Genomic DNA, 12,937 nt, shown 5'->3' on the forward strand with positions numbered 1-12,937 from the left:
GACCAAGTGGAGCGTGATCTGGCGAACGTGGGGTGCCCGAGAAATTGGAGAACGGTTGCTATGAACCGAGTGAATTTTAGGAATTATGTTCGTCAAGTTATGTCGTGAGACGGAATACTATGTAAATAAAATAATAATGCTTACAAGGTCGCAATAGTTAAGGGATCATGTTTCCGGGGAACATGAAACTCTTACTTAGTACAAGGCATTCTTTCTATGTAAATTGTTTGTGGAAAGCTGTTTGAAACCTTTATTCACGTTCTTGGTATTCGTTTGCGAAATTTCAATTGGTTTCCCAACTTGCACATAATAACAACGTTTTATTCTGAAACTTTGAATGTTCTGGTGTGAGTGGTGTATATTAATATAATATATCGTTTATTCGAAATGTAAACTTAACGTTAAGAGAAACAATTCCAATCGGGCAATGTCTTACGAGGCAACAAATGGAAAGATACGAGCTTTGGTCTGTTTGTTGAAATGGCTTACTCATTCAAGCAAATGGTTCTGAGAATTGCCTCCGACACGCAGTACGGATCGCAATTCGAGCTCGGTCGACGATCCTCGAAGTAGCCCTTACCCTCATCAGCAACGCCTCGCGGAATACGAATTGATGCACCACGATGAGCAACACCTAGAAGAAAGGTTTTCATTAGTATTGGCATTTACAAGTGAGTTCGGAAAAATGAGCCAACCTGCACTAAAATCGTGGATCGAGCTTGTTTCGTGTTTTCCTGTGAGGCGACGTTCGTTGTCCTTTCCTCCACGAGGATCGTAAGCTCGGATGTGGCGCTCGTGACACTTAGACAGCTTTGCAATAGCTTTTTCGATCTCCGTGATGCCTCCTTCTTCGCGCATGGTTTTCGTTGACACATTGGTGTGAGCCCCGGCACCGTTCCAGTCACCAGGCATCGGTTTAGGGTCCAGAGTTGCTACAATCTAAGCCAAAAAGGGTTTGTTTGACAAATTCATAACAACTAAATTTAATAAGTTAAGTTACCCCGAATTCTTCAGCAACTCTGTGGAGTAAAAATCTAGCAATCCATAGATCATCTCCGATCGAGATGCCTTCACACGGTCCAACCTGGAATTCCCACTGGGCTGGCATGACTTCTGCATTGGTTCCACAAATTTTAACTCCGGCGTACAGACAAGCTCTGTAGTGTGCCTCAACAATGTCGCGTGCGAAAACCTTATCTGCTCCGACTCCGCAGTAGTACGGACCCTGAGGACCGGGGAAACCGTTCTTGGGCCAACCCAGTGGATGACCGTCAACATCTAGCAGCGTATATTCCTGCTCAATTCCGAACCATGGCTTTTCGTCGGCCACTTTATCGCACACTTCTCGGCACGTTCGGCGCTTGTTAGACTCTGTAGGAGTTCCATCGAAACGATAGGTCTCGCACATCACCAAAATGTTGTTTTCGCGCCGGAATGGATCTCGGTAGATGGCCACCGGGTGCAAATAAACATCAGAGTTGTGACCCTCAGCCTGATAACATGAGCTTCCATCGTAGTTCCAAATGGGAAGATCTGCATTATATGTAAATACAAGTTTTAAACAAACATATCCTTGCGATACTTAAATGTAATGCAAAACATACCGCTTGGTTTTTCAGGGATGAATTCCAGGGTGCGATCCTTGCAGCGCACGTTTTCGCCAGTACCGTCGATCCAGATGTACGTCGCCATGATCTTTCCCTCCGGCATGGGCAAGTTCATGTACTTGTCCAACAAGGTCTTGTTGATGTGGGCATTGGGAGATTCTTCCAGTGTTTTCGCCATTCTGGGAAAAAAAATTAATAAAAAAAAGGTCGATAAATATAACTTTCGATTCCAAAGCTGTGTTTGCATTAATTCGAACACGTGTAGTTTACTACAGTTTATGTGAAAAATCCACCATACTATGCTTTTTTCTTTGTGGAATTGATAAATTTTCATTAAGTGTGACCCATTACCGCAACCAATAAACTGCTGCATTTTCTAGTATCAAAATTTTTCCGAGTTGTCCACCGATAGCGAGATAAAAATGCTAACTTTTTTGTTCTTCAAATCATTCAAATCTCTACTAGTTCCACCGATTTCCCCGCTAATTTGAAATGAAAATGGTTCCGCTTATCATCAAAAATAATCACAAAAAGAGGATGTTGCGAAAATGTGCATTTTTCGATCGAGGAGCCTTCAAAAATTGCCAATAAAATACACTTAATGCTTTCTAAAGAACTTCAGCAACTTTTAAACCCTTCATATTGTATGAGACAGTTGTAGATCGTGGCTTGTTACAACTTGGTTTCAAAGACAGCGAACCTTTTTATCCAATTTACAACGTGTCAGGTTGAAAAAAACTTTTTTTTCATGAGATTTTTTTTACTTTTGATCAGATGCATAACTTTGTCGAAGTTATCAAAGCCCTAATTTGAAGAACTAAAAAGTTAGCATTTTATCTCGCTATCGGTGGACCCCTCGACAAAAATTTTAATACTAAAATGTGCTCCATGTTAAACTGAAAAATGATGCTGAAGACATCAATATCTATCTCTTCATCCCTGGGCGCTATTAATTTCGTACAGCTAGATTGATGTTCTGCACCACTGTGCAATGCTCACACTGATATAATTATAAACATAATTTGACGAATAGCAAGACGATATCCCATCAATCACCTTCGATTTCTGAACTATCTGTTTTTAGACGCTCTGGATCGTCTCCGAAACTTATGAGACCAACAATAGTGTGCAAAAGAAGCAAGGCCATTAGACCACTGCAAGCTTTGATCGAAAATTTCAAATTTATAAATTGTTACAACTCCCCCTTTTCTCTGTCAAAAAACGCATAACACTGGTTCACCGAATTAAAAAAAAACGCGATCTTTATGAACCGACTTACAAAATCGGTTGCTTAATCCGAAAATGAAAATAAAAAAAATCAGTTGAATAGTTTTTAAGTTATGCTCCAAATATAAAATTTTGGAAAAATAAAAAAAAATGTACTTGTTTTTAGATTCAAAGCTCTAATTCCATCTTATAAACTTCAATTCTGGCTTATGATCAACAGTATTGTTGATATTACCAGACTTTTGAATGAAAAATGATTTAAAAAATTTATTTTTTAGAGAAAACTTTAAGATTTAAAGTTATGGTTACCTTACTAAAACAATAAAGTTTGCATTTTTGAACAATTTAACGAACCGCAGTGTACAAATTCAGGAAGAATGAAACATGATAAATCTCACTCGATCAGAGCTAGAACTAATCATTAGCTTACCATAAAGCCACATGCAAAGTTTCAGCTAGATCTGTCCATGAGGAGGGATTGCCTTGAGTCTCAAGCGCGAATGGGGTTTTAAGGTATTTTGCTCGGGAGGAGCAAAAAATACTGGTTTTCATTCAAAGCTTTGTTTTTCTTCACTGGCTGATTGCTTTTCGAAGAAAAGTTCTTAAAGTCTAAATTGAAACAAATATTTCACACGGAGACTGCAACACGATTGTACTTTAAACAGAAAAGTTATTGTGGTTCAAAGATTGTATTCAGGCTACAATTGTTGTGTATTAAGACCACAATTGTTAGCCAAAATACAATCTTAACCCGCAATAACTTTTTTGTTTCAATTCCAATCCTTTTTCTGTATTCGGGTTTTATGTTTGTCTCAATTTAGATTATAAGAAAATTACTCATCAAAAGCAATTTTAACCAATTTTATGCAAATACTACTGTTTTAGTAAAATAACCATAACTTCTTCAATTATCAACCGATTTTGATAATCAGCCACTTCAAAACTTTTATTTTAACTAACATTTTGCGCCCGTAGAAAATTAGATTTGTCGAATGCTACCATCGAGTCTAAAACTGTCGATTAAACTTTTCGTTTTTTCTAAAAAATGCATTTTAATATATTTTCATCAATTATAGATTCACTAATATCCACAATCCACAATTATAGATTCACTAATATCCACAATACAATGATTATACGCAAAAATGAAGTTCAGATGATCGATAGCAAATTCATTCACTTACAATATCTAAAAAAGATATCAACAGTTAATGTGATGCAGCCTGAGATATTTGAAATAATGAACAAATTCTTTTTTTTTTAAATTTTACCAAAAAATCATATTTGCTGCATAACTTAAAAACTGTTCTACTGAGATTCTTTTGAATAAAATTTTCGAATTATGTGTACGATTTAAATTTATTTTACCTTACAGTTAACTTCGTTCGAAAGTTCTGTGAAGTTTATTAGGAATTTGTATGGAAAATCATAATTGATAATTCAAAAATCACCAGAGATGTGCTGGAAAAAAAATGAAACTTTAAATAACATTTCTTGATTTTGCAGTGGATACCTTGTGAACATACCGCAAACCTAAGTTGAACATCAGAAATGATATTAGATTTTATACAAAATAAAATATTTTCAATTCATTTTTTAAATTCAAGTGTCTTTGACTGCTAATTTGGAAAGTTATTACCCGTAGGATAAAAATAATTATCGTAAAAAAATGTTTAGGCATTGAGTTTATTTTCAGAACTTTGGCAAAATTATAACATCAAATTATTATTACTTTTTCGATGAAATTATTCCCTATTTCATCGATAAAGTAAGGGCATATCGAGCACCCGAAGCGAACTGGGCATCTCACTTTTTTAAGGAAATGTGTATTTTCTCAAAACAGATTTCATGAGGAACAGTTTTGTAGTTCCTATAGTATTAATTTTTCAGCAAAAAAGAAATCTCCTTATCAATTTTACAGAAATATTTAAAAAAAAAAGCCAATTATGTTCTCATACTGCACCAGGCCATTTGGGAAAAAGGATTTTTGAGTTTCTGAACACGGAACAATGATGTTACTCACATATTAGGTATAGCTGTTTTCTATGGTTAAATAAGCGTCCTTCTTAACGTGACCATTATGCCCTTATTTCTCCTACTTGGCATATCCTCATTATAACAAAAAATCACATTAAGAAAAGGCAGAAACGGTAATTAAAGAGTAACGTTATTCCAAGATTATTTGAGTTTCCTGGATGAATTTATTTGCAAAAGTTTCTTCTTCCATACAAAATTGAACTTTGATGCGCTGATTCAGGAACCATCCAAATCATCTCATATTGTCATATTTTACACTAATGCTTGTGACCCAAAATATATCGAAAGAACAAGGGAAGCCAAAGGCAAATTTTGATGCGGCCCAATGGCCATATTGGGTGGAAGGGCTCAACGTGTACAAATCACACACCTTGATCCGATGCCATACACAGAATGGAATTGAAAATCTTATTTCATAAATCTCTAGAAATTCAAAACTCAAGACTTAAATCTTACATTTAACATTTCCCATAATTTCGTTTGTCTTGTTGTCTCATTATTTACGTCTCACATGCGACCTCTCAAGTCATGCATCTCACGACTCTCGTCTTACATCTCACTTTTCATTTTCGTATAGACTCCAACGATGCACTCCTCACGTCTCATTTCATTTTATAACATGTTATAGTTACATCTCAAGTCTCACGTCTCAAGTATCACGCCTCATCTTCTCTCATCCATGTTGCAATCACATTTCACGGCTCATGTAACATCTTCTTACGACTCACGTCTTACGTTTTACATTTCACGTCTTTCGTCTGACTTCACCTTTCCATGACATACATGTCTCACAGGTCAGTTTTCATGCCGCTTTCAAAATTTAGCCATTTCCTTCGTTACACATATTTAATGTAGGGCATTTGTTTTGATTGAGCGGCATGCAGCATGTTGTACGAGACGACCTATCCAATACTTTCCAGATACGTTTATTTCATCATTTTTCTGTGTATAAGAAGTCAATTTAGAAAATTAAGCTGTATTTGGAAGGAAAGAAAATAAGTCAGGGTAAATTATAGCACCCAGAGTCCAGAGATCAGAGTTGCTTCAAGTTCAAAATGTCAAAAGCAAATCTATAAATCTCAGTTTGTGTTTGGACTTCGAGCAAAGTGGTCGTCTTTATCTTGCTGCTAAGTTTCGTTTGGCGTTGAGTAGCTTTGCTACTGATAAAGAGTGCTTTTGTTTTAAACACTAGTTTATATCCAGTCGGGAATTGGTGAGGCAATCTGATCCAAAATGGAGGAGGCGCGAACCAACTCGCTCAGAATCTACTTTGGATCAGGAAAGTGTAAGCCAGCAGACTTTGAAATTTTTCAGTTTATGAAGCTGAAACTGGGTTTGGTGTGTGGAAATCTGCTAGCGATGTACAAGGAGCCCGGGGAGCACTGTGTGTATCTGAAATTCGAAACTGAGCAACTTCTTAAAGACACGCTTTCGCAGCTGCCATCTACCAATTCCATGGCGACAGCGACAATAACCTTTTCTGAAGCATCCATCGTATTCAAATAAGTACGGATTTTTAATTTACCGCCGATGTTTTAATAAATTTGGAACAATACAACGAATGGTGAGGGAGAAATATGGTTTCCCGATTTGGACGGGTGTGCGAGGTCTTCACATGGAGATAAAAGCTGAGATTCCTGCAACGGTGCACGTCCGGAATTTTCAAGCCCGAGTGTTTTACGAAGGTCTGAACAAGTGCTTTGTCTGTGGAAGTGTAGATCATATAAAAGCGAACTGTCCTAATCGAAATACGGTGAACAAAAGGTTGGCTCGTCAACCTTTTCTATATAGTAACGTAGCAGCTGGGACAAGTAGGTTGCTTGCAACGGCTAGTGCCGGAGAAGGAATTCACGTGGCTGGATCGAACAAACATCTGGAGCAGGAAATGAAGAAGAGATCTCGGATGAAGGTGTGCCAATTCTGGATATTGGAGATGTAGGAAGCAGCAACTGTAAAAATACTGAGCAGCCATTTCTGATGATGTAGAGCATCAGGAATCAGGGAAAAGGTATAGCGACGGAAGAGACGAAAAAACATTTGGAGCGGTCGAAACGCGGTAGGCAAGAATTGAAAACGAACAACAGAAGTGGATCCGAAACTTCGACTGAATCAGATTCGGGATTAATCAATGTACCATCTTCGCCTAGTTTTTTGGCGGCACAAAGTGCACTTACAAGATCAAGATCGAAATCGAAACAACAGAAAAAACACTAATATCCTTTCTCTCTCGGCTCAGTAGTTTGAAGCCTTGTAATGTAGATAAGGTTTTTTTTAATAATTTGAAAAAAACATGTAATCAGAGGATAAGGAACATTGAAGAATGTGATATGTAAAGGAATTATTGATCAGGTCTGTTTAAGAATTTTGAGGATTGTTGTAATTGTAACGTGATAATTATTGGTAAAATAGTTTTCAAAAGGAACTCAACACAACTGTAGATTTTAATAATTTGATGAATAAATAAATTTAAAAAAAAATTGGTTTTGAATTCATGCTGTTATTTTTTAAATTTTGGAACAACCAAATTTCTTCATAAATATAACGTGAAATGATAAAACATTGATTCTAGTCTGAATTTGAATCCAAAAACCAAGCTTTTCGTTCAAAAATCAAGTCTTACACTATTTTTTCAGTGTTAAGTCGTAAAAGGCAGTAAATTCTTTCTGTTAAACGGAATCGAGATCCATTTTTGACTATTGGGTTAATAAAGGTGTGCTGGATGATTTTTGTCAAGAAATAAGTAGGGGAGAAAGAGAATACTTTATTCCAGGGGATACTTGATCTTATAGCATTATCTCGAAACTGGAAAGCTTTACGCAGATCAAATGTTCTCGAAAAATGTGCCAAATGGAGCGAAACAACCATTCCATAAGCTCAAAAAATTTAATAAATTATTTTTTTGTGTTATTTCACTTTTCTTGAAAAATTTCATAAAATGATGTTAGAAGATCTTTTTCCCTCCATTTCATGCTTTTCACATGAAAAAGGCAACAAAAATATTCATTTAAATATGTCAATCGTTAAAGTATAATAGGAACTTTATAATGCCATGTTTTTGAAGCGATGGTAAACTCTTAATTCTTGGCCATAAGAAGAAGCTTTCTAAAATGTTCATTTTGGGTTTAACTGATCCCTAGAGTTCAAAATAATATATTTTTTTTGAATGGATCGTGATATATGCAAAGTACGGAATCACAATTTATTTTAAAACTAATATTTTTCCGATAAAATCATCGTAAAAGGTAGTAAAAAAATTGATTTTGTCTAAAAATTGGAATATAGCGCCTTAAAATATGCCGTGGCTATAGGCTTGAAGATACAATTTTAGAATACTTTTCTAGCACTTAAAAATTGTGAAATGGGAATTTATATGGATCAAAACAGTCAAATGACCTTTCACATTTCGATTTTGTTTAATTTTATTCAACGGTTAGGGCCCCTGAATGAATATCAAATCTCCTTTAACGTGGGATCAAGTCTCCCTGAAGTTTAGAAATATCCTTATCACTATCAGAATGCTTCTAATTCATATACGGGATCAAGTATCTTTCTAATTTGTGGAGCTTAGAATCTAGAAATAACACGCTGTCAGAAAATGCAAAAAACGATGAGTTGCAAAATTTTTCCATAAAGATACGATAAAAACAAGAAAAAGGGATCAAGTATCCGCGTGATCGCCTTGGAAATTTTAAGATCACTGAATCAAATAGTCAGGATTGCATGAAGGTGAAATTCTTGCAAAAAAGTGCAAAAAAGTGAAATTCTTGGACCAATAATCTGAATAATGTTGTAAATTTCGATGAAGCATGATGAACCAGATGGCTATCGGTATTATTGGTATGATTTGCAATTGTATCGGAAGTTGAGATGAGCAGAAACTTCGGTGGTGTCAAATTGTGGTGCTGGTGAGTTTTCTGAAAATCCAGAAGAGTTTTAGCGTTAACTCCAACGAAACTGTATTGGAAAACTCACAGGCCGATATATAACCTAAATAGCTGTTAACTGCAAGATAGTTCTGCGATCTACGACTTGAAACTGAAAAAAGTGCTTTACTGAAAAAAAAACAAAGTTTTTGAATTCCAACATGTTTTTTTTCTGATTCATAATTGACCCAGAATGCTTGCTACATCATTTCACTTCATGTTACTGATAAAACAAAGCAGTTTGATAAATTATTATAGCTCAAATGTCAAATTCCTTTATGATTGAGAAAAATCTCTAAAAAAAGGCCCTTTTCAAACCTTTCACATACTTAAAAACGCCTAAAAATGTAGATATCTATTCAAAAAGTTGGTAACAGCATTGTTATTCACATTTACATAGTTAATTTCAAGAAATAATGTTTATTTTTGTTTAAAAAAAACCATAAGTGGTACTATTCTTATTTTGCACTTTTTTCCATATTTCTGGTCCTCGACGCCAATTGCTTTATTAAAGAAAAGGAAACTTATGCTTGATTTATCCGTTGTAAAATTTATTCATACACTGCCGGCCAAAAGTTTGGGATCACCCACTAAAAAACATGCAAATTTTGATCGTTCATATCTCAGCCGTCTTGGGACATATTGCAAATCTTTTGATCTCATTTGAAAGATTATGAGCAATAGCTATTTCGGAGTTATTTTGCCTAAATATAATGTTTTAGTTTTGAACTTAAAACTTAACCTAAAGTTATGACATTTTCAAAAAATCGCACTCAATATTCAAAGCCGATCATCTCGGGATAGGGTGGACCAAATCTCAAAATTTGAGTGGCATTAGAATCCGTATTCTGTACTTCTCAAAACACAATCAAAAAATTTTGTGAAAAAATTCAAGAATGTACTTGAAATTAATAAAATAGACACTTGAGTTATCGTCCAAAAGTTTGGGATCACCCCTTGGTATGGTGAGTTTGGGATCATTCTTATAAAAACATGCAAATCTATTTTATTCATATCTTTCTCATCTTACATCGTATTGCAGATCTGAAGGTCTCATTTGGAAGCTAAGGAATTGTTGTTTTTTCATAAATTCATTCAAAAATTATATTTTGAAGTGAAAACCATAAATAATCGCCATAAATTTATTGTTTTTTTGAAAGTTTCCAGTTATGATTCTGATTTTTTTGTAGTTCTCACCTTAAAATAAAATTTTTGAATGATTTTATGAAAAAACAACAATTCCTAAGCTTCCAAATGAACCCTTCAGATCTACAATACGATGTTAGATAAGAAAGATATGAATAAAATAAATTTGCATGTTTTTATAAGAATGATCCCAAACTCACCATACCAAGGGGTGATCCCAAACTTTTGGACGATAACTCAAGTGTCTATTTTATTAATTTCAAGTACATTCTTGAATTTTTTCACAAAATTTTTTGATTGTGTTTTGAGAAGTACAGAATAGGGATTCTAATGCCACTCAAATTTTGAGATTTGGTCCACCCTATCCCGAGATGATCGGCTTTGAATATTGAGTGCGATTTTTTGAAAATGTCATAACTTTAGGTTAAGTTTTAAGTTCAAAACTAAAACATTATATTTAGGCAAAATAACTCCGAAATAGCTATTGCTCATAATCTTTCAAATGTGATCAGAAAATTTGCAAAATGTCCTAAGACGGCTGAGATATGAACGATCAAAATTTGCATGTTTTTTAGTGGGTGATCCCAAACTTTTGGCCGCCAGTGTATGTTGACAAAAAAAACACATAGTGGTACTATTCTTGTTTCGCTCATTGTATCCTCTTTCCAGGATAGTATGCCAATAGTGCATTTAGCCATACATGAATTTGTGCAAGCTGTATTCTTCCATATTTTTGCCCATTCTGCTGTCCCGGTAACAAAAATATTTGCTGTCCCGGTAACAAAAATATTTTCTCATGTAATCAATAAAATGCCCCCTCCTCCCTTTAAATTTTCGCTGTTTTTTACAAATACTTCTAACTTGAGAGAAACTGAGGACAATTATATAGATGGATCCAGCTGTTTCGAAATAATCTAGACTTGATTATGCTTTTTATGCCACTTGAACACGTTAATAGACTTAATAAAAATTACTGCAATCGATGCCTTTTCTGTAAAATGGCACAAATATGACAATTTTGCAATTGTTGGGATATGTTAAAGCCATGCTGATCAAAGTTACCCCGACACATAATATTTGGTTTTGTGATAAAAATTTAATTGTAACCAATGAATTTCGTTCAATTATCCTGCAATCAATGTTCACGCTTAAACTCCTTTCTCCAGTAAGTGTTTTAAAATTCTAGGTGTTACAAAAAAACTAGCTTTTCCTTAATAGTCAAAATCGAATGAAAAAAAAAGGTATCAAAATTTAAAGTTTAAAGTTCTATACCGCCTGTTTTAAAAAAAAATAGCACAACGGTTCTGCATACATTTAGGGGTAAAAAAACTACAAAAAATCTACTAGCTTAGGGTTACCATATCCTGCAACGCCAAAAAGAGTACATTGAGAATTATTTTCAAAATTGTAAAGACATACGCCATTTATTCAAAACCATGATCTTTTAGGTCATTCAAATAGTGCCAATTTTTTACAAGATATGTGACTTTATTGACAAATGCTCAGTATTTCAAGTTGGATTATACAAAGTTTTCGATTTCATACTAAGAAGGCACACCAAAGATGATTTTAAAAAAACTGCATTTTTGAAAGAGATTTTTAGAGGCGTAGGTATTTGTGCACCAAGTTTTTAAGTAAGTTGTTGTTATGCATATTGCCTACTTTTCAGGAGTTTATTGCATACTCCAATGCGCTAATTTGAAACGAAAAATCCAGATTTAAAAGGTAAATGTACTTGTTATTCCTTCCATAGGAATTCATTCTCTTCAACATTTAACAAATGAAGCAAAACTGAAGTGTTGTGCAACGAGTGCATAAAAAGTTGGATTTTCTGTGTTTATAAGAATACAATCTTCATGTACCGGAAGAAATAAGTTAATTTATAGGAGAAAATTTCATTTATTTCCTTTCACCAAAAAAAAAGAGTACATTTGGTAAAATTTTACAAAAAGAAGAGTACGCTCATTTTTCGATCATAAAAGAGTACAAGTACTCTTAAAAGAGTACGTATGGTATCCCTATACTAGCTGAAATCCTAAAAATTAACGTTTAGAGGGATGAAATTTTTAACCAAAGCATGATGTCAAACTGTCATATTCCAGCATATGGACTGGTAACTGAATTATGAACAAAGTTATTATACATTTGGTAATTGCCAGAAAAATGATAATCAAAGCAATATAAAGTTTGTAGGTGATATCAATAAGCCAATCCGACATACTGGGTTAAGTTATTTATGGTATCGAAAAATGTAAAAAATATTTAAATCTATTGCTAGATTTGTTAAATTTTCGATGAGAATCAAAAACCTCGAAAAACTATCTCACCATGAGAGAAGTGTCATCCTCATGTTGTTATTCTTAAATGATAACTTTATAACATTATAATAAAATTAAAATTGACTTGGATGTTCATTGTAAATCTTAAGTTGTCCATGTTATTTATTCAGTCTGTAAAGCCTAAATCCACTAAGATGGTGTATATCTTTACACAACTAGGACATTAACCAAACTGTTGTACATATTCATTATTTTCTATTGAAATATTTTTTCTTGCTAAAAAATATCCACCCATTGTTGCGCCAAACATGCGGTAATTTATTGTTATATTTGATACACTTTCAAATTTCCACTCAGATTCAAAATGGTGGGTCTAAATACCTCAACATAAGACGTAGGTATATCGCCCAATCCTCAAATTTTTATCAAAGAACTTCGTTTTTCTTTTTTATCTTAAACAGAATGCGCACTCAACCACTCACTTTTATCTAATAAGATCCACCTTTCGCACCTCTAAGTAAACAATTTTGCACAGCTGAACTATCGAACTCCGTTTGATTTCGTACGGGTTTCGTGACTGAATACTAACCCTTCCCGAGATCGGTGCGTATCATTTTATATCCAGTCGGAATCGGAAATGGTGAGAAATTGCACGGAACAAAAAGCCGCAACCGTGAAAAGGTGTGAAAATAGTTTGCATTCCTAGGCATGCTCTTTG

The 12,937-nt window shown here is 34.5% G+C and overlaps 1 protein-coding gene across 1 annotated transcript in view; it reads right to left on the bottom strand.

The window, feature by feature from the left end:
• Positions 1 to 235: 235 nt before the first annotated feature.
• LOC129755092 (glutamine synthetase 2 cytoplasmic-like) overlaps positions 236 to 12,937 on the bottom strand; it is a 28,695-nt gene continuing 15,993 nt past the window's right edge. The window contains exons 2-5 of the mRNA XM_055751424.1: positions 1,605 to 1,786; positions 1,001 to 1,533; positions 696 to 939; positions 236 to 634 (exon numbers count right to left, since the gene is read on the bottom strand). Of these exons, the coding sequence (XP_055607399.1) occupies positions 486 to 634; positions 696 to 939; positions 1,001 to 1,533; positions 1,605 to 1,785 (1,107 nt within the window). The 5' untranslated portion in view covers position 1,786 and the 3' untranslated portion in view covers positions 236 to 485. The remainder of the gene's footprint in view (positions 635 to 695; positions 940 to 1,000; positions 1,534 to 1,604; positions 1,787 to 12,937) is intronic.

This window comes from Uranotaenia lowii, chromosome 3 (assembly GCF_029784155.1).
Source record: "Uranotaenia lowii strain MFRU-FL chromosome 3, ASM2978415v1, whole genome shotgun sequence".
Lineage (NCBI taxonomy): Eukaryota > Metazoa > Arthropoda > Insecta > Diptera > Culicidae > Uranotaenia > Uranotaenia lowii.